General features: G+C 42.3%; 5 protein-coding genes across 8 annotated transcripts; 4 read left to right on the forward strand and 1 right to left on the reverse strand.

The window, feature by feature from the left end:
• Positions 1 to 124: 124 nt before the first annotated feature.
• cenpo (centromere protein O) lies at positions 125 to 3,921 on the forward strand. Of its 3 annotated transcripts, XM_062469035.1 has the most exons (7): positions 125 to 273; positions 407 to 525; positions 616 to 757; positions 918 to 1,189; positions 1,475 to 1,495; positions 1,586 to 1,637; positions 3,456 to 3,921. In XM_062469035.1, exons 2-7 carry the CDS (start codon positions 427 to 429, stop codon positions 3,563 to 3,565), a joined length of 696 nt encoding a protein of 231 aa, XP_062325019.1. In that variant the 5' UTR covers positions 125 to 273; positions 407 to 426; the 3' UTR covers positions 3,566 to 3,921. The 3 variants fall into 3 exon arrangements, with proteins under 3 accessions (XP_062325019.1, XP_062325017.1, XP_062325018.1); XM_062469033.1 differs by having other exon boundaries at positions 1,475 to 1,637; XM_062469034.1 differs by having other exon boundaries at positions 1,478 to 1,637.
• Positions 3,922 to 5,103: 1,182 nt separating this feature from the next.
• Positions 5,104 to 10,501, forward strand: tp53i3 (tumor protein p53 inducible protein 3). Its single transcript, XM_062469229.1, has 6 exons — positions 5,104 to 5,219; positions 5,488 to 5,765; positions 7,589 to 7,856; positions 7,975 to 8,187; positions 8,343 to 8,539; positions 8,807 to 10,501. The coding sequence occupies exons 2-6, from the start codon at positions 5,607 to 5,609 to the stop codon at positions 8,993 to 8,995; spliced, it is 1,026 nt and encodes a 341-aa protein (XP_062325213.1). The 5' UTR covers positions 5,104 to 5,219; positions 5,488 to 5,606; the 3' UTR covers positions 8,996 to 10,501.
• Positions 10,362 to 13,209, forward strand: dnajc5gb (DnaJ (Hsp40) homolog, subfamily C, member 5 gamma b). 2 transcript variants are annotated; one of them, XM_062469233.1, is made up of 6 exons: positions 10,362 to 10,501; positions 10,739 to 10,865; positions 10,970 to 11,183; positions 11,401 to 11,560; positions 11,794 to 11,898; positions 12,284 to 13,209. In XM_062469233.1, the coding sequence occupies exons 2-6, from the start codon at positions 10,753 to 10,755 to the stop codon at positions 12,331 to 12,333; spliced, it is 642 nt and encodes a 213-aa protein (XP_062325217.1). In that variant the 5' UTR covers positions 10,362 to 10,501; positions 10,739 to 10,752; the 3' UTR covers positions 12,334 to 13,209. The 2 variants fall into 2 exon arrangements, with proteins under 2 accessions (XP_062325217.1, XP_062325218.1); XM_062469234.1 differs by lacking the exon at positions 11,794 to 11,898.
• A 132-nt stretch (positions 13,210 to 13,341) lies between these two features.
• LOC134026457 (proton-coupled zinc antiporter SLC30A2-like) lies at positions 13,342 to 16,810 on the forward strand. Its single transcript, XM_062469228.1, has 8 exons — positions 13,342 to 13,576; positions 14,153 to 14,328; positions 14,455 to 14,601; positions 14,732 to 14,885; positions 15,093 to 15,255; positions 15,412 to 15,517; positions 15,648 to 15,782; positions 16,214 to 16,810. Exons 1-8 carry the CDS (start codon positions 13,497 to 13,499, stop codon positions 16,357 to 16,359), a joined length of 1,107 nt encoding a protein of 368 aa, XP_062325212.1. The 5' UTR covers positions 13,342 to 13,496; the 3' UTR covers positions 16,360 to 16,810.
• Positions 16,811 to 16,919: 109 nt separating this feature from the next.
• coq8ab (coenzyme Q8A, genome duplicate b) lies at positions 16,920 to 19,346 on the reverse strand. Its single transcript, XM_062469235.1, is given in 6 exon segments — positions 16,920 to 18,308; positions 18,310 to 18,348; positions 18,439 to 18,546; positions 18,772 to 18,913; positions 19,156 to 19,194; positions 19,196 to 19,346. Coding segments are annotated over 6 exon segments (546 nt in total). The 5' UTR covers positions 19,342 to 19,346; the 3' UTR covers positions 16,920 to 18,236.
• Between the last annotated feature and the right edge of the window lie 232 nt (positions 19,347 to 19,578).

Raw genomic sequence — 19,578 nt, forward strand, 5'->3', positions numbered from 1 at the left:
TGTGCATCCTCTTGTATTTTCTCGATTTAACTTGGTTCACGATTCCACCATCGCAATCCGTCTCAGCCAATAAGATGAACAGATGGCACTAGCTTGTTTTGATTTAGCTTCCGGGTTGTTGGTCCTGCCGCCAAATTGAAATGAGCAATACTTTTTAGTTGGCAGATTAGCATGTGTCTTGTTTGCTAGTGCTCCGTCTCTTTTGTTTGGCTTTGGCAAATACGTAGCCTACAGTAACAATCTTGTTGCAGACGACAAAGGCGTCTTATCAAAGTAAGCCAGCTAGCTTTTTTGCTAAGACTACGTCGTTAGCTCGCTATACTGTATGTTTATATGCTTGTGATGCAATGATTTAAACACCAAAATCGTTTTATTAAATGGTAATTCACGCATTGTGCATTAACAGAAGGTTTGAATCATTGGGATATGTTGGAGATGCAGGCGAACAACCATAGACATAATAAAGGGGCAGAGCCGCTGTATGACCAGAGAGACAGACAGAAAACTAAGATCGAAGTAAACAGGGTGAGGAATTCATGAGCTCTCTCAAAGGTAATTTTTTTTGGTTGTACTCATTACTAAATGTTTTGCTTTTTTATTGACATTATGCTCCAGACTCTTAAGATGAGAGATCGAATGGACAAAGTATCTCCCTTTGATGGAGCGATAGATGATGACCCTGAAAACACTCAACTTCTGCAGCTGATGGCTCGACATTCTCAACTTAAGGATCTGCTTCAAGCTCATCACCTCATCGGTACAGACTAGCAAACAGTCAGATTCAGCTGTGTTCCTTTTTCTGCTTTAGAATTTACTTTGTGCCTAGGAAGTGCTATATTGGGCTCTAATTGAAGCAGATCTATACTCCCCTCATATAGCACCAACACCTTCAAACATTCTCTTTGCTGTCCTTGCAGGTGGCTACGATGTCACACAGACTCGTAACGGTAAAGGAGTGTGCGTGTCACTAGCCACGTCCTACGAGGGGGTCTATCTTGAGACGTACAACCTGGATGTGGACCTCTCTGCATCCATGAAGATCTGCCGTCACAACATTCCCCCCTTCATTCCCCTGGAGAGACTGTCCGAACAGAGCCACCTGCAGACGGATGTAAGGGCTTTCCTGGACACCCTCAGCCAGCACCTCAACGCCTACGTGGGCCGCAAGCAGCAGCTTGGCATCGTAAAGGTGCTCTTTAATCTGCTTCCTTGAGGTTTTAGGTTAGTTTAAGTGCAGTTATATGGGCGTATGTGTAGCCCTCTGTGACATTGCTTGTAAAAAGGGCTATACAAATAAAACTTGATTCGATTCATGCAATTCTGTGGGCCTGCAATGTTGATATGTTCATTCGCGAACAGAGCATATTTCAGTCACACTGCCCACTACTGTTAATAGTTAGTAGCAAGAGTATATACTTTTGATTTATTGTAAAAGGTTTGAATGGAGACTAAATGTGGTTTTTCCCTTGTCCAGAAGCTCCACAAGTCTGTAGAGGTAATGGAGAGCAACGCACCGTGTACTGTACTCGTGTTGATGTTGACGGTGCCTGAAGATGCTCCTCAGGCTCTGCTCTGTTCCCTGGAGTACGGAGACCTGACACGGTGCCTGCCAACACACGCCAGTGTAGAGGCTGAAGGTAAGATTCAGGCCTGGATGCTACACACACAATATACAGTTAGGTCCATAAGTATTTGGACATTGACACAATTTTCATCATTTCATCAGCTCTGTATACCACCACAATGGATTTGAAATGAAACAATCAAGATGTGCTTTAAGTGCAGACTTTCAGCTTTAATTTCAGGGTATTTACATCCAAATCAGGTGAACGGTGTAGGAATTACAACACATTTTATATGTGCCCCCCCCCCCCTTTTTAAGGGACCAAAAGTAATTGGACAAACTAACATAATCATAAATCTAATTGTCACTTTTAATACTTGGTTGCAAATCCTTTGCAGTCAATGACAGCCTGAAGTCTGGAACCCATAGACATCACCAGACGCTGGGTTTCGTCCCTGGTGATGCTCTGCCAGGCCTCTACTGCAACTGTCTTCAGTTCCTGCTTGTTCTTGGGGCATTTTCCCTTCAGTTTTGTCTTTAGCAAGTGAACTGCATGCTCAATTGGATTTAGGTCAGGTGATTGACTTGGCCATTGCAGAACATTCCACTTCTTTGCCTTAAAAAACTCTTTGGTTGCTTTCGCAGTATGCTTCGGGTCATTGTCCATCTGCACTGTGAAGCGCCGTCCTATGAGTTCTGAAGCATTTGGCTGAATCTGAGCAGATAATATTGCCCGAAACACTTCAGAATTCATCTTACTGCTTTTGTCAGCAGTCACATCATCGATAAATACAAGGGAACCAGTTCCATTGGCAGCCATACATGCCCATGCCATAACACTACCTCCACCATGCTTCACTGATGAGGTGGTATGCTTTGGATCATGAGCAGTTCCTTCCCTTCTCCATACTCTTCTCTTCCCATCATTCTGGTACAAGTTGATCTTGGTCTCATCTGTCCATAGGATGTTGTTCCAGAACTGTACAGGCTCTTTTAGATGTTTTTTGGCAAACTCTAATCTGGTCTTCCTGTTTTTGAGACTCACCAATGGTTTACATCTTGTGGTGAACCCTCTGTATTTACTCTGGTGAAGTCTTCTCTTAATTGTTGACTTTGACACAGATACGCCTACCTCCTGGAGAGTGTTCTTGATCTGGCCAACTGTTGTGAAGGGGTTTTTTTTCACCAGGGAAAGAATTCTTCTGTCATCCACCACAGTTGTTTTCCGTGGTCTTCCGGGTCTTTTGGTGTTGCTGAGCTCACCAGTGCGTTCTTTCTTTTTAAGAATGTACCAAACAGTTGATTTGGCCACACCTAATGTTTTTGCTATCTCTCTGATAGGTTTGTTTTGATTTTTCAGCCTAACGATGGCTTGCTTCACTGATGGTGACAGCTCTTTGGACTTCATATTGAGAGTTGACAGCAACAGATTCCAAACACAAATACCATACTTGAAATGAACTCTAGACCTTTTATCTGCTCCTTGTCAATGAAATAAAGAACTCCCTTTATGAGGGAATAACATACACCTGGCCATGGAACAGCTGAGCAGCCAATTGTCCAATTACTTTTGGTCCCTTAAAAAGGGGGGGGCCACATATAAAATGTATTGTAATTCCTACACCGTTCACCTGATTTGGATGTAAATACCCTGAAATTAAAGCTGAAAGTCTGCACTTAAAGCACATCTTGATTGTTTCATTTCAAATTCATTGTGGTGGTATACAGAGCCAAAATGATTAAAATTGTGTCAATGTCCAAATACTTATGGACCTAACTGTAGATAGGATTGCATTATGTAACAACCTCAATTTAAAGTGAATCTATTTCGTATGTGTATGAGATTGTAATTGTACGTATTGCTTACTAGTGTGTGTTTATGTTTGTTTAGACAAGGTGCTGCCTGATTCTCTGCAACTGGAGAAATACCGTGCCCTTCTCTTGGAGTTCCCTGTCCACACAGCCTTGCAGACCATGCTAAAAATGGGAATGATCCTTTAGTCACAACCCATCTGACATACAAAAAAAACGTTTGTTTATTTCAGAAATTCTGCTTTAGTACGTCAGAAAAGTGTTGCATGCCACAATGTGTAAAGGCAAGGACCACATCAGACAACTTACTGAATATATTGTACATATACGGTTGTGTTAAAATAAAGGATAAATATGTTAAACCTGTATCAGAAACATGATACACATTTCCTTCTTCAACCAGATGCATTGTGTTACTGGCTTAGCACAGGTCACTAGGAAACCCAAGTATGTAAACAGTGTATAAAATCACGAACCTCGCATTTCTTTAGTGAACGGCAAAAGCACTTGTCAACTGTCAATGAGACAGAAAGAATCGTTCCTCTTTCTGCATTTGTTTAGCAGTGCTTGGCCCTGTCGAGTGTTTCCAGAAACACCTGTATCTTCTGTTGTAATGTGTCCTTCTGTAACTGTTTTAGCCTCTCCTTCTCATCTCTTATATATTGTTGTTGGTAGAACAGCTCCTTGTTGGATATGCAGTCAATCGTGGCTATTTGCTTAAGCTGCAGGATAGACAAATCAGCTTCCTGGTGCTTTGCAGATCGTAGGGTGTTTCTGACAGGGATTGGGAGTCCAGACTGAGCTCTCCTCGAGTTTGGCAGTGGAGGTCCTCTGTCATAGGATAGAGATTTACTAGAATATATTCTTTGTCGATCAGAGTTGTAAACATCCTGTGAATCCATCCTTCCATTCCTGGTTTCTGATATTTCTCTCATGGTTTTGTTGATGGTAGCTTTAGGTTCACACACTTTCAGAAGCAGCAGCTTTCTGTGTGCCCTCACCAGGGAGTCCCTCTCCTGATGAAGCGTTTGGAGAATGTGTCTGTGCCTCAAGCCCAGAAGGCTCAGCTCATGCTGAAGGTAGAGATCCTCTTTTGAATTCTTCAGCCTCACATCCATAGAGAAGAAGGATCTGAGTTTGGTACAGTTTGGCTCCATGGTTTCCAGCTGCATCTAGGAAATTAAGCAGAAATGCTGTCCTCTTCACCCTTCACCACGTTACGGATCTAGTAAGTGCTAAACAAAAATAATAATTGATAGGCCAATAGAAAGGTGAGTTATACTGCAGGCTACTTTATGTTTTGAATATAACCAGATTGTATAATTTGAAAAACAATTAATGTAGATATTATTAAATCTGTTCGTCAAATCTCAAGCACATTTACCTGACGTTGTAGCTACTTTGCTTTAGAGGTGTGAAAACTCTAATGCATTTTGTTGCTGATGTACTTGTAAGACGTGCATTGTAAGGTGTCCTGTTTCAAGGACTGCTTTATAGTCTGGTAATTGCTTGTGTTGTTGTCCCTTCCTTTAATCCTAGTGTTATTTGTTCCCCCCTTGACAACAATAAAATGGGCCATTCTGACAATCATCTAAATGATTCTAAAATAAAATAAATGGAAAATAAAGTACTTTTTATTATTCACTGAGGATATTCACGTCAAAATATCAATCGACGCATCAAGTACAAGTGTAAAGCAGCCTTCGGCCAGTAGTGCAATTTAAGGTGAAATATCCCTTTAAAAATGTGTTCATAAGAACAGTTTAACACGCTGGGACAACACTTGAAATCTTATCCAGTGTTTTCCCTCTTTGTATGAGTGTATGTGACCGACTCTCAATTGGTAAGTTCTTTAAATATCTACTTTTGTGAACCCCATTATAGCCTACATTGTGTTATTTCCAGCGTTACGAAATCGTCCTCGGTGTTTTTGTGCAACCGAGCTTCAGGTTTAGATTTAGCAAGAGCCTATGGGTATACCATTGATATGAAAAGTCGTATCATGGGACAGTAGGCCTATTATCAAGAGATGCTGGGCATTACCATAGCCTACATTGTTGGAATAAATTGTCTAATGAAAATGGTTTCGTTCGCCATCGCATGTTTTCCAGTTTTTAAGGCTCAGCGTTTCCACGATGGCACAGAATGACGGAAATGGGACTCGAAGCGAAGCAAGTAGCGAATAGTAGCCTACATGCATTACATTCCTACAACGCAAATGATCTGACTGATGTCTCGACCTCTTCAGATGATGCTGGCGGTATGTGTTGACGCACCAGGGGGTCCAGAAAGTCTGCTTTTGAGGAAAGTCACTAAACCTCAATCCAGAGCTGGAGAAGTTCTTATCAAAGTCCATGCAACTGCTCTGAACCGGGCAGACTTGTTGCAGGTAGCCTTCAAGTACCTTTTTAACCAACCTGACTGCAGTAGCGTGATTAGAGATAATGTCTATTGTATAATGTCTGGGTAATTATTCATACTGGAATACAAATTATATACAGCCATGGCCGAAATTGTTGGCACTTTAGAATTTTTTCCAGAAAATCAAGTATTTCTCACAGAAAAGCATTGCAGTAACACGTGTTTTGCTATACACATGTTTATTCCCTTTGTGTGTATTGGAACAAAACAAAAAGGGAGGAAAAAAAGCAAATTTGACAATGTCACACAAAACTCCCAAAATGGGCTGGTCAAAATTCTTGGCACCCTTTCAAAATTGTGGATAAATAAGATTGTTTCAAGCATGTGATGCTCCTTTAAACTCACCTGGGGCAAGTAACAGGTGTGGGCAATATAAAAATCACACCTGAAAGCAGATAAAAAGGAGAGAAGTTCACTTATGCTTTGCATTGTGTGTGCCACACTAAGCATGGACAACAGAAAGAGTAGAAGAGAACTGTCTGAGGACTTGAGAACCAAAATTGTGGAAAAATATCAACAATCTCAAGGTTACAAGTCCATCTCCAGAGATCTAGATTTGCCTTTGTCCACAGTGCGCAACATTGTCAAGAAGTTTGCAACCCATGGCACTGTAGCTAATCTCTCTGGGCGTGGACAGAAGAGAAAAATTGATGAAAGGTTGCAACGCAGGATAGTCCGGATGGTGGATAAGCAGCCCCAAACAAGTTCCAAAGAAATTCAAGCTGTCCTGCAGGCTCAGGGAGCATCAGTGTCAGCGCAAACTATCCATCGACATTTAAATGAAATGAAACGCTATGGCAGGAGACCCAGGAGGACCCCACTGCTGACACAGAGACATAAAAAAGCAAGACTACAGTTTGCCAAAATGTACTTGAGTAAGCCAAAATCCTTCTGGGAAGATGTCTTGTGGACAGATGAGACCAAGATAGAGCTTTTTGGTAAAGCACATCATTCTACTGTTTACCGAAAACGGAATGAGGCCTACAAAGAAAAGAACACAGTACCTACAGTGAAATATGGTGGAGGTTCAATTATGTTTTGGGGTTGTTTTGCTGCCTCTGGTACTGGGTGCCTTGAATGTGTGCAAGGCATCATGAAATCTGAGGATTAGCAAAGGATTTTGGGTCACACTGTACAGCCCAGTGTCAGAAAGCTGGGTTTGCGTCCGAGATGTTGGGTCTTCCAGCAGGACAATGACCCCAAACATACGTCAAAAAGCACCCAGAAATGGATGGCAACAAAGCGCTGGAGAGTACTAAAGTGGCCAGCAATGAGTCCAGATCTAAATCCCATTGAACACCTGTGGAGAGATCTTAAAAATGCTGTTGGGAAAAGGCACCCTTCCAATAAGAGAGACGTGGAGCAGTTTGCAAAGGAAGAGTGGTCCAAAATTCCGGATGAGAGGTGTAAGAAGCTTATTGATGGTTATAGGAAGCAACTGATTTCAGTTATTTTTTCCAAAGGGTGTGCAACCAAATATTAAGTAAAGGGTGCCAAGAATTTTGACCAGCCCATTTTGGGAGTTTTATGTGACATTATGTCCAATTTGCTTTTTCCTCCCTTTTTTTGTTTTGTTCCAATACACACAAAGGGAATAAACATGTGTATAGCAAAACATGTGTTACTGCAATACTTTTCTGTGAGAAATACTTGATTTTCTGGAAAGATTTCTGGGGTGCCAACAATTTCGGCCATGACTGTAATTGTTTTAAAATATAAATTATTTGTGTGCTAAGTAGGTCATTATTGACGTCATCACTGCTCAAATATATTTTTTGTCGTTGTCTTTAGAGGAGAGGACTCTACCCAGCTCCTCTAGGTGAAAGTGAGATCCTGGGCCTGGAGGTTGCTGGGACTGTGGCCGGCACAGGTGCCGGGGTGAAGGGCTCCTGGAGGACAGGTGATCGAGTCATGGCCCTCCTGTCTGGAGGCGGATATGCAGAGTACATCTCTGTGCCAGAAGAGCTGCTCATGTCAGTCCCCTCCCACCTCTCTCTCTACCAGGCCGCTGCAATCCCTGAGGCCTGGCTCACTGCCTTCCAGCTCCTGCACCTCGTAGGTATGGAGTGGTACTGTAGTTACATCAGCTGCTGTGACTCAACGAACAGTGGGTTGAGTTAGGTTTGATCCTGTTGCATCTGGGAGGAGATTCTGAGCTGTCTTGTGTCGTTGCACAGCCCGGGTGAAGGAGGGAGAGGTGGTTTTGGTGCATGCTGGAGCCAGTGGCGTCGGAACCGCGGCGATCCAGCTCGTCCGATTGGCCGGTGCCGTCCCCGTGGTTACGGCAGGAAGCCCGGAGAAATTGCAGATAGCAAAGGAGCTGGGGGCAGTGGCTGGTTTCAACTACAGAGAAGAAAACTTTGCAGAGAAAGTCTGCGATTTCACGAAAGGTGGGTCGTTGATAAGAGACAAGCCCATTTCATCACTCAGACATGACACCTTTTTTACATTTGTTTCTTCTCAGATGAACATCTCAGAGAACGTTCACAGACCATTGGAGCATAAACACTTCTAAACACATTTCTTGGATTTTATTTTACAATAGGCAGGGGAGCAGACGTAATTCTGGACTGCATCGGGGGAAGCTGCTGGGAGAGGAATGTGGACTGTCTGGCCCTGGACGGAAGATGGGTGCTGTTTGGCGCCATGGGTGGAAAGACAGTGGAGGGAGAGCTTCTGGGCAGGCTGCTGTCCAGGCGAGGACAGCTCCTCTGCAGCCTGCTCCGCTCACGCAGTCTGCAGGTAAAGGAGCCAGGGGAAAGAAACGGCAGAAAATGAATGTTGAATTATGGTTTTACATAATATAAGCCTGCGTGTTTGAGAATACGGATTGACAAAGTTGTATGAAGAAATTTAAGACTGTGTGAAGCAGTGCACTAGAAAATGGATTGACAATGTGGTATGATGTTACTAGCCTATATAATACGGTGTGTGCGAGAACGGTCACATTAATTTATTCATGTCGGTCACAGCACTGTTGACCATCTGGTCTTGTCACCCCTAACCCAGTACAAAGCAGATCTGGTGAGGGCTTTCTCAGAAGGGGCGTTGCCCTCCTTCTCTAACCAGACCTCCTCCCTGAGGCCGGTGATTGACAGCACCTTTGACCTGGAGCAGATTGCAGATGCTCACAGACACATGGAAGCCAACAGAAACATGGGGAAGATTGTCATCAAGGTGACGTCACAGACCCAGTGAGCCCAGTGATCACCACACCTTCAGTCTCAAACATCTACCCCGACTGGAGTCTCTAGTTCCTGTGATTCATTTCAAGAGGAAGGTGTTGAAAGACTGTAGTAGTTTTTAACTGGGCTTATCCCCTCTCGATATAAAATACATTGGACTCCTAGCCCCCAGGTGTAGGTTTGTTTAAAATTTGTGGGGGAAAGCTTTGTTTAATAACTGAGAATGCGGTTGTTTAAATAAAAATGTCTTCATAAAAAGTGGGTGGACAGATAAGCAGTTTTCAAAAAATGAGTGTCAAATGTCCCTCAACCTACCCTTTAAACAGTGTAAGGCTGGGTGTCACCCCACCCGTCATATGCTAAAATATGGACGGAGTCCCTATTTGATGGGTTTCACACCTCATTGTGTAACTTACTGTTGCATTGCTAGTCATATGTTGATAATTAAGGGTCAATATGTGGTCGGATGTTGTTCTACAGATATAAAGGGAATTGTGAAGCATTGTTCTCTAGATTATTGATCTCCTGAGGGCTTTTCCTCAGCTCTGGCTTCTCTTACTCCTCCTTCTTACTCTTTCTCTGATTTACAATAATCATCATGGTATAGGAGGTAAGATTTAAAGCCTTCACTTTGTAACATGTTTGCCATGCAAATGATTTCATTAATTTGCAATGTTATTAAATATCTAGTCATCTATTACTCTAATTTAACCGATCAGTCAAATAACTGTACTTCCAGCATATTTGGTACACTGTTCAATTTACCCCTCTTCCTTTACTGTAGGGGAATAGTTTTGGTTGTTTGACCAAAAATGTAACCCCTTACAACAGCATACGTGTAGCCTACAATGAGCATGTACAGTGCACATGGACTATACATCTACAAATGACATTGCGTTATTGTTTTGTATATTATTTCGGGAAAACATACAATTATCACAACTTGTTGAAAAACTTTATTCGTAATGTTTTAAATTCACAGTGTCAAGGCTTAAAACACGATATAGGCTATAGCCTACAGAATAACCTTTAACTCTGATGTAGCTAATGTATTGCAGCTATAGTATTAGGCCTATAAGTAGGTTATGTCACGTTGCAGGACTACAAATTGCTAAATTGTGTCTACGATGAAGTAAACTGAATTTGGGGGGGATTGTGTGCGTAAACTGGGCTGCAACCACGCCAGACTAAACAGTGGACAAAATGACAAGAAGCCGGAATCGGGCGTCACAAATAAAAATGTTTCACTTCCTGAAATCACAGAGAACATTTGTTTTAGAGGTAGTTTCTGAGTTTGTCCTTTATTTTGGAACAAGGACATTACGTTTTAGCTAAGGATTAACGCAAGCAAATGCAGACTGGCTGCATAATTAAGATAATGCCCTCTGAGGAACTAAACCAATCTTCGTAAACCGAGTAGGAAATGCTGGTTGATTTTAACCCATTTCGAAATCAAGTTGTAGTGTTATTGGAGGATTTCAACAGCTACAATCTGTCACTTTCAACAGAAACAACAAAGGTACGTACGATTGGTAGGCTTCAGTTCTTGAGTGTGTGTGTGTACGCGCGCCTGTATATTTATATGCAGCCTAATACAGTCAATGTCTTGATTTATACGTCAGTAGGCCTATACGTGTTATGACATTTTAGCTTAAGCCTGTAAAGTTGATCAAGTGGAAACACCATCACGTCGGTATAGTTGTCATGCGATGACAGTGGTTGTTAAAATTTCTAATCTCTGGTCTTTATTTGGTAGAAATAAAAAACAACATGGCAGAACGAGTTATACCCCATCGGAGGATGTCCAGAGAAGGGGTCAGTTTATACATGCTGATGGAGCTGGAAAAAGGCGCAACAGCAGAGCAGATCAAAAAGGCGTACAGGTGCCCTGTCAGCAGGCTTCTCAGCCAGATTACACGTTTATTTCTGGGTAGTTAATGGTGGGTGAAGTTTACGGGTTTAAAAATTAATTGTCTGCCTCTTTCAGGAAACTGGCACTTAGATATCACCCTGATAAGAATCCAAATAACCCAGAGGCTGCCGAGAAGTTCAAGGAGATCAACAACGCCAACACTATCCTCAATGATGACACCAAGAGGAAGATCTATGACGAGTATGGCTCTATGGGCCTCAACATTGCAGAACAGTTTGGAGACGGGAGTGTCAAATACTATTTCCTCATGTCCAAATGTTGGTTCAAGGTACGCATATATCTACCATTGAAGTCGACAAAACCCCTTTGACTAAACAAGATGTTTTTATTGTAAGGAATGTGCCAACAATACTAAGTGTCTTACACTGTGTAAGCAACTTATGGGCATTCATATGAGTCTTTCTATTAATGACAAGTCAAGTTGGTCTGTCTACCTATCTTAACTTTCTATCTGTCTATTTTTCGATCTATCCATCCATCCTCAGACCCTGATGTATTGCTGCTGTTTCTTCACCGGCTGTTGTTGCTGCTGCTGCTGTTGCTTCTGCTGCTTCGGCTGTGGGCGGGGCAACCCCAACGAGGAGGACTACGGCAACATAGATCCAGATGAGCTGGAAGCCCAGATACGAGCTGAGCAGGAGCGAGGTCAGTGTGGGGTGGAGGGAGTGTGGGGTGGGAGTATGGTGGTGGGGTGGGACTGGGGGAATGCCCTGCCATAAGCAATATTGAAATGTTGTGACAAACAGTCAACAGGTGTGAAATCTGTCCATGTTCGCGAAACATAAACAACATGCTTAAAAGTAGTGTGAGGGAGGAGCGTAATAGGACAACCCCTGTATGTATTTTCAGATTGTTCTGAACCTTTTCTTTTGTTTCAGCTGGTGACACTATTATAGTCGCTCAACCGAGCCCTAGCGAAGCCACTGTGTCGGGTGAAACTGTGATAGTCATTCAGCCAGGCCCTAATGAGGGCACTGTGTCAGGTGAAACCCAGAATCTGCTCAGACAGCTCACACCACTGCTTTCCTTTTATGTGTCACCAACAAACGACTACAAATACTCTTCACTATGCAGCTTATTAACCCCCAATTAATTTAATTAAGGTTTACTTGTTTGTTTGTTGCCTATTGCTGTCACTCATGCCAATTTCCATTTTAGCTCTAACTGCTTACTAATGGGCGGCCCAGGGGGTGTTTGGTTTGTGGTTGCTGTAATGGTAATGGTTTTGATGGTAATTCAGTTACTTACTGACTCTTGATGAAATGTCCTTAATGTTGCTGTGGAGGGAGTTAAGACATTGGCATACAGTATGTTTGTCCTGTTTGTGTAACATGATACATGAATATTGTTCTCTGTTGCCCCCTGCAGGTGAAAATGAGCCTATTGTGATCCAGCCCCATATGGACATCATGGACTAGGACCTCAACATGCCACAGTAGCTTTACTATCTCTTCCCATGTTTGTGTGTTTTTTAACCATGTCAGGAGTTGCAATGATGTCTGTCCCAAAGATCACATGAGGTTGAAATTAGTTGTGAATGTATTATTATAATATTTTTTTAAGGGAATTTGTTTACAGGAATCATTCTTTCTGATTGTGTTATCCTTTTAATGTTGCTAATCTAATTTGACGCCGAGGGGATTATCTTTGCATTGAATGGAAATGTATATCAAAGTAGTTTCATTGCACACTTGTGAATAAGTGGGTTTGGGACTGAAAGTGAACCATGCCTTTTGAATAGATTGTAAATGTGTGTGCACTAAAGTTCATAAGATTCTGTGTTTCCACTTTAGAGATGTAAAAAATCGCAATTGACCGCAAGTAAAATATTGCTTTACAAGGAGAAATGTGAAATAAGTACAAATAAATGTATAGTGTCAATATCCAGATAAATATAATTTTCTGCTTACAGCCTGTGTATATCCAGGCTAGCTCACTTTCTGAAGACTTTCCAGGCTAATACATTTGAGCAAACTCAGGGTGTAACCACAAAGCCAGCATGTCATTTGCATATATATAAATTATATTTTAATAATTAAAACGACTGACTTTTTGGTAAAATATGCACTTAGCTTGTTATATAAACTTGATGAGAAATGTCCACTGCTGTTTTCTCATGCCAACTTTTGCCAACGTCAAACATTACAGTGTGGTTTTGCTGAAATCTAAATAACGTGTGTAACATGATTTTCTTATTTTCTTTCTACACTTGTTACTGTCAAATATATGTATTATGTATCTGTATGTAAAATACAATTCCGGGATTTCATTAAAACGTGATGATACATACTGTTTCAAGAGGTAAGCAGACATGCAAATATGAAGAAGCGTTCCCAGACGGACCGGGAGCCTATTAGTGAATGACCCGTCCTGTTATTGGCTATTTCTGAAACATGGCCCTCATGAGACCTATCACACGTAACTTTCCAGGTGACAATTTTCCATGTGAGGACAAGAAGCATAGAGAACGAAGCATCGCTTACAACCAGTTTCAGCGTATTTTGTTCTTCCTTTTATTTAAAAAAAGTTTGTGCTGTTGCCAACAGTGTTGGACTATTGGTTCATTTAATTTGAACTAAGCATGACCTTTCTGCCGAAGGCTTCCGAGAGGCACAATCTCATCCAGGATGAATCCAAAACGTATCTAGTGGCACTGCTAAGGTATGGGGTTTTACTATGGAAGCAATCAGTGACATCATGTTTTGAATTTTTAAAGGCATTGAATACTTCATATTGAAATTTAACACCTAATTCACATATGAATATATAAAATTGAGCCTTGAAAAAATTCAAGGCTCGGAAATTCAGGTTGCACAAATATCGTCTCGAATTTGATAGGCTCGATTTTTTTGGGCTCGAATTTTTTAAGATCGAATTTGAGCAACCTGAATTTTATTTTACATTGAAATATATTCGTATGAGAATTTGGTGTTGTTTAAATTTCAATATTAAGTATTCAATGCCTTTTAAAATTTAAAGAATTATGTCACTGATTTGCTTTACCAATATTTTTTTATAATTATATTTGTTAATTAGGCTACTCGTAGTTTCTGTCGACATTGTTGATGTTTTGTGCAGCTCGTTGACAGAAAAATGGACATATTGTCAATTTTGAACACTGCTGTGTTCCCCATATGGAATAGCCTACAACTAAATGTAAAACTTGTATAGAGTAAGATAGTCCACTTTTGCACCCTCTATGGCCCTCATCCTTGAGAGTTGCCTTTACCCCCAAAGTTCAACAGAGGATATTGAAGATACACCAAGCGTTGTCGATGCTTGGCAACCTACCGCTCACTGCCACGGCAATGACAGGATTCCATGGACAAGAAGCAATGAAAAACAGGTGGCCAAAAGAAAGCTCATGATTACTTGTGCCGTCAGCCTATTATTCATGATTGGAGAGGTGATTGGTAAGACTGTCAGTTTGTCTGAATACAGTCATCTTTTAAGACATATTATTGTCTAGGTTTTTTGTTGTTGTTGTCTGTTTCTGTTGTGAAAACAGATATGTTTGCATTTCATCCTGTGCTGTCCAGGTGGGTATGCAGCCCATAGTCTGGCTATAATGACAGATGCAGCACATCTCCTCACAGACTTTGGCAGCATCATGGTTAGCCTCTGCTCCTTGTGGCTATCATCCAGACCAGCCACCAAAACCATGAATTTCGGATGGCATCGCTCAGGTCAGTCCCTACTGCTGTTAATAAGATGAAAATTCCACCTTATAGGATACAAAAAAACAAAGTTTTGGATACAGACTTATTCTTCAATACCACAACAACCACCTTCATGTTCATGTCTTTTGAAACACAGAGATCCTGGGTGCGCTGCTGTCAGTGCTCTCCATCTGGGCTGTCACTGGGGTACTGGTGTTCATCGCTGTACAGAGAATTCTCAATGACGACTACGAGATCAACAGCTATGCTATGCTCATCACCTCTGGCTGTGCAGTGGGTGTCAACATTTTGTGAGCGAACTGAGATTCTGACTAAGTTGTACAGTTCCATCTACTGTTCTTAAGATTGTGTGGGAGCGACATGGTGAAGGTGGAGGTTGGGGAGTAGGGGATGCATGTAGCTCAGTGGTAAAGTATGTGACTGCAAATCAAGTTGTTGCAGGTTAAAAAGTCCTCCCATACATCTCTGGAGAAATTAAGACTTTATTTATTTCATAGGATGGCCCTGATCCTCCACCAATCGTCCTCGCACGGCCACGCTCAACATGGCCCTCACGGAGGCCAGGGCAACACCAGTGTGAGGGCGGCCTTCATCCATGTGGTGGGAGACTTGCTGCAGAGTGTTGGTGTACTCGTGGCAGCCATCACCATTCACTTCTGGGTAGGCAGACGGCCAGTAAACACTGGAAAGCAGCCTGAATCCACAGATAGTAGAACATAGTTCAATGGATTGATGACTACCGTGTTGTTTTTTTAAACAGTGTTATTGTTCTAACCTGTATTTACTGACCCCCTCCCTACCTCCTGTCCTGGACAGCCTGAGTTTAAGATAGCTGATCCTGTCTGCACCTTCTTGTTCTCCTTTTTCGTTCTGGGAACCACCGTCACCATCTTGAAAGACGTCTGTAGAATACTCATGGAAGGTACGTCTGGTTCAATCATTCTGCTTGAACTGCGGATCCTGTTGACTGCCTACTAATCGAATTCAAGGTTGTTAGAGGCTTTACTGTCATCACCTTCAATGATCCTGGCCATGCCAACTGTACTTGACAGGGGTCCCCAGAGGTGTGGACTTCAACATGGTGAGAGAGCTGCTCCAGTCCCTGGGAGGAGTCAAGGCAACACACAACCTCCACATGTGGGCCCTCACCACCACTCATTCTCTGCTGTCAGTCCACCTGGCTGTTGGTGGGTTACACTCCGTCGACTGACTGAGCAGCACTCTGCTGTTTCCTCCTGTCCTGTCTGCTGTCCATTGCAAGATAATTCTCTAAGGCTACGAGGACTCTATCAGATAGTCCGTGTGTGAGCGTACAGGACAGATGACAGACATGAGAAACACCCTAATAACTGGGATATTTACCTGTGTTAGCATACTGTAGATGAATATAAGTATGGCTAAAAAAAATCAGAAATTATTCCAGTTAGGATAACGTTGGGTGTTTTGACGTTATACTGATATTACAAGAATCACAGGATATTACAGGAATCATCTGTCAAACCATGAAAAAAGTCTGTGATAGTTATTTGGAATCATCTATGTGTCTTCAACCAAAACCAATCTTGAACAAATTTGAAAACGAAACCAATGGTTTGTTTATTTATATGTTTGTTCCTAGAAGAGGATGCCAATCCACAGGTAGTCCTCATGGAGGCAACGAAACTCCTGCAGTCTGAGTTTGGCTTCTCCAGCATCACCATCCAGGTCGAGAGGTTTTCAGAGGACATGGCCATCTGCTCACGATGCCAGGACCTCACAGACTGAAACTGACTGGGGGAGAGAGTACTCTCCTGGTTCCAATGTTGTCCAAATGAAGTCTTTGAAGAGGCATTGAAATATGAATTTAATAGTAGCATGTAGAAATATTATGAATTTTATATATTTATTACATGTAGTGTAAAATGGGTGCGTAAAATGAGTCTTTGTTAGAGGTGTGAGATGTGTGGGAAAGCTCCTGGTTCAATCAATATTGGTTTTTACTGTCCAAGATAATGGACGGGCAAGGTTGATTCCTAGGCCTGGTGAAAGGTCAAGTATTTTTTTGTGCTATGATGTACTTAAAGCCTGCCTAACTTAGTTCATGTCTGTGTCTAAATCAATCAGCAGACCGACACCAATGACACAGTAAAACAATGTGCCCTATTTATTGTTTCAACATAGCCATGAGTGGGTTCCAATAAGTAAATAAAATGCAGACGTTTCACTACACAATAAAAGATGAAGCATAAACAATTTTTGCATTACAATATACTCGTTGGTATACCTAGGTAATACTGAATAGGTAACAATAATTCCTGTTGTCAAATGTACTTCAGAACAAGAAATAGTGCATTGTGTTTCAGTGGAATGAGTCTTTTTTAAAGCATTGTACATTTTAACAGTTTATCACAGATACTTTATGAAAAAGATACCTCAGCACATTTCAATACATTCACACTCAACTCATGAAGTTCAACTGGCCATATCAGGACACCATACACCTGATGTACTTGTGTCCTGGTTAAGCTCAGGGCTGAGGGCTGGCTGGGCGCTGTATCTGGCCTATTTTTCCAGTACTTAGTGTACGCCTCCTGGAACATGTCCTTACAGGCAACCTTGGCGCCCAGCAGCGAACAGATGAGGAATGAGCCGCCCCTTCTTGCGATGGAGGGTCCATCGGAGTCCATCAGAGGTTCTCCTCCGGAGGTGGGGTCAGGTAGCCTGGTCCTAACCAGACTCTCGTACATTTCATTTGTACAGAGAGTCTGGTCTCGCTCCATTGACAAGCGTTGACTTCCTTGTAGGCGGGTACTCTGTTGAAGTTTAAAACTATTGGATCTGCCCAGAGCCACTCTGATCTGCCATAACCAATCGCTAGTGTTTGCCAATTCCTTCACCACTATTATAACAGAGATAGCTGCCGTAGCTGCAAAATCAAACTGTTCCCGAACCCTGTGGGGAGGAGGGCCACAACATCATGGCCACCAACAAAACTCAGCAAAACTTGTTCTTGTTCCGGCTTTAGTTAATAGATATTCGGCAGTGTTGCCACAACGGACAGAATGGCTTTGCTCGCATCTTTCCCCGCCGCCATTATGGAACTACAACACAGACTAGCGCACAACATCAACGTCATCGTTCTCAGCCACTCCCTCTGTTCGCTCATTCGCCGGTAGAAAATCTACCGGAGACATCTGACTTACGTACCTCATGGCCAGACCTAGTACAGAAGCAAAATAAAAAATGAGCGGAAGTACGTAGGAGGGCAGAACCAGGCTAGGGGTCAGGCGCTCTCTCAGCATAATAGGGATCAGACTATGAATACGGTCTGTTGTGCTCTGGGCCCCAAAGTCAAACGGTTCCTCGAATGAGAAGGCCTACCCCAAAATCATCACTGCATCCACGTGGGCGTTCTCCATCGCCTGGGGTTGCAGATCAATTCAACAGTCAACATTAAATTGACCTTTTTAGCTGTTGCTGATCTGATCAAGTTGGTGAGGTGCTCCGTACCTTTGATTCGTAGCCCGTGAGGAACTTCATGTCCCTCGACCGCTGAAGAACTGTTTTGGTTTGCTGCCGCCTTGATGACCTGGTGACGAAGAGCAACTTTTTGAAGTTTCTTTTGAGGTTTAAATTACTTTCGCTTTGCTAATTGAGGTATATCATGTTTTTTTAAGTAAGACTGATTGATCCTCCTGTAGGCTTATCTCGATGTAGATGTCAGTGAAACTTTTTATCAACGCTAAGTGTGGCCTCATAATCTAGAAGCGCAACCTGAAAGACAGGAGAACATGCCTCGTTCATACAGAGAGAAGGCATTGTGTGATAGAATAAACCCTGAAAATCGGTTTGAAGGAAACATACCCTGTGAGTTTGGGGATCAAAGAAGAAGTTGGACCAGTTTGGATCTGTCTGCATGTACCTGAACTCAAACAGCTCCCTCAAGCACAGAATGAATATATGCTCACAGATCTGAACAGACCAAAGCCGATGACAATGAGAAGAGAGAGGGACAGAATCGTGACAATTTTTTTTTAAAATTAACAATAACATTGTACCACTTCATGTATTGGCATCATGTTGATGATGTCACCTCGTTGGGTGCCTCAGACTCTGGCACATGAAGTCTAGAAACATGTCATGGCATGTCTTGGACAACTAATGACTTGTGAGCTGGCTGTTGACGAGGGTGCGTACCTCGTTCCTGAGCTCCTGGGAGAAGTCATTAGCTTGGTCCAGGGGGAAGCCAGGCACCAGGACGGTGATGAGGACGTGCTGGCTGCACAGTTCATCCACCATATCAGGCACATAGAAGAAGGGGTGGTCCTTTAAAAGCTCTCTGGGAGGCAGACAATTTGGCAGGCAAACCAAAATAGAACTGTAAACAAAACAACGGTGCTGACTAATCTTATGATCCTGACTGTTAAATAAGTAAAAAAATTGTTGCATTGTAAAAACATTGTTGCATTGTTGTAAATATTTCAACTTCACATTGCGCAATCTAGCTCAAAGCCCCTAAAAGTATGCTATCACTTAAGCTGACAGGAAGACATCGAAATGACTTGTTTGTCCTATACTCACTTGAATTTCTTGGCACATGTGGCCTCTCTTACGTAATCACTTTAGCGCCAACTCTTTGCTCATGACCTCGATCAAGTGCTCAGGAAACAAACCTGGGATATGGAGAAAAACATTGCTCATGTCCCTGGATTTGATAGAAAACTTGCCAAAAAACTGTTCTCTCTCCAATTCTCCATACTGCATCATTTAAATCATACCTTCAGGCAGCGTGTTGCTCAAACTCAGGACGGTCATCAAGAATAAAAAGTGTTACAATAATTTCAAACATGAATGGTTCAGAACTAACCAGAACTCGTTTCCTAATACCCAACCACACTTCCTGTCATCACCTGGATCTTCATGGCCACCTCTCTACCATCCTTCATCTTGGCCAGGTGCACTTGTCCAATGGAGGCAGCAGCAAACAGTCTCTCCTCTAAATAT

The sequence above is a fragment of the Osmerus eperlanus genome, chromosome 9 (assembly GCF_963692335.1).
Source record: "Osmerus eperlanus chromosome 9, fOsmEpe2.1, whole genome shotgun sequence".
Classification (NCBI taxonomy): domain Eukaryota; kingdom Metazoa; phylum Chordata; class Actinopteri; order Osmeriformes; family Osmeridae; genus Osmerus; species Osmerus eperlanus.

Bases quoted from the DNA above. Each gene is read 5' to 3' on its own strand.
- cenpo (XM_062469033.1), top strand. From the start codon at position 427: ATGTTGGAGATGCAGGCGAACAACCATAGACATAATAAAGGGGCAGAG. The intron at 1,190-1,474 runs GTGCTCTTTAAT...TCCCTTGTCCAG, and splicing joins AGCAGCTTGGCATCGTAAAG to AAGCTCCACAAGTCTGTAGA. The intron at 1,638-3,455 runs GTAAGATTCAGG...ATGTTTGTTTAG, and splicing joins CGCCAGTGTAGAGGCTGAAG to ACAAGGTGCTGCCTGATTCT.
- tp53i3 (XM_062469229.1), top strand. From the start codon at position 5,607: ATGTCTCGACCTCTTCAGATGATGCTGGCGGTATGTGTTGACGCACCA. The intron at 8,188-8,342 runs GTGGGTCGTTGA...ATTTTACAATAG, and splicing joins AGTCTGCGATTTCACGAAAG to GCAGGGGAGCAGACGTAATT. The intron at 8,540-8,806 runs GTAAAGGAGCCA...CCCCTAACCCAG, and splicing joins TCCGCTCACGCAGTCTGCAG to TACAAAGCAGATCTGGTGAG.
- dnajc5gb (XM_062469233.1), top strand. From the start codon at position 10,753: ATGGCAGAACGAGTTATACCCCATCGGAGGATGTCCAGAGAAGGGGTC. The intron at 10,866-10,969 runs GTGCCCTGTCAG...TGCCTCTTTCAG, and splicing joins CAGATCAAAAAGGCGTACAG to GAAACTGGCACTTAGATATC. The intron at 11,561-11,793 runs GTCAGTGTGGGG...CTTTTGTTTCAG, and splicing joins ACGAGCTGAGCAGGAGCGAG to CTGGTGACACTATTATAGTC.
- LOC134026457 (XM_062469228.1), top strand. From the start codon at position 13,497: ATGACCTTTCTGCCGAAGGCTTCCGAGAGGCACAATCTCATCCAGGAT. The intron at 14,886-15,092 runs GTGAGCGAACTG...TTTATTTCATAG, and splicing joins GCAGTGGGTGTCAACATTTT to GATGGCCCTGATCCTCCACC. The intron at 15,518-15,647 runs GTACGTCTGGTT...TGTACTTGACAG, and splicing joins CTGTAGAATACTCATGGAAG to GGGTCCCCAGAGGTGTGGAC.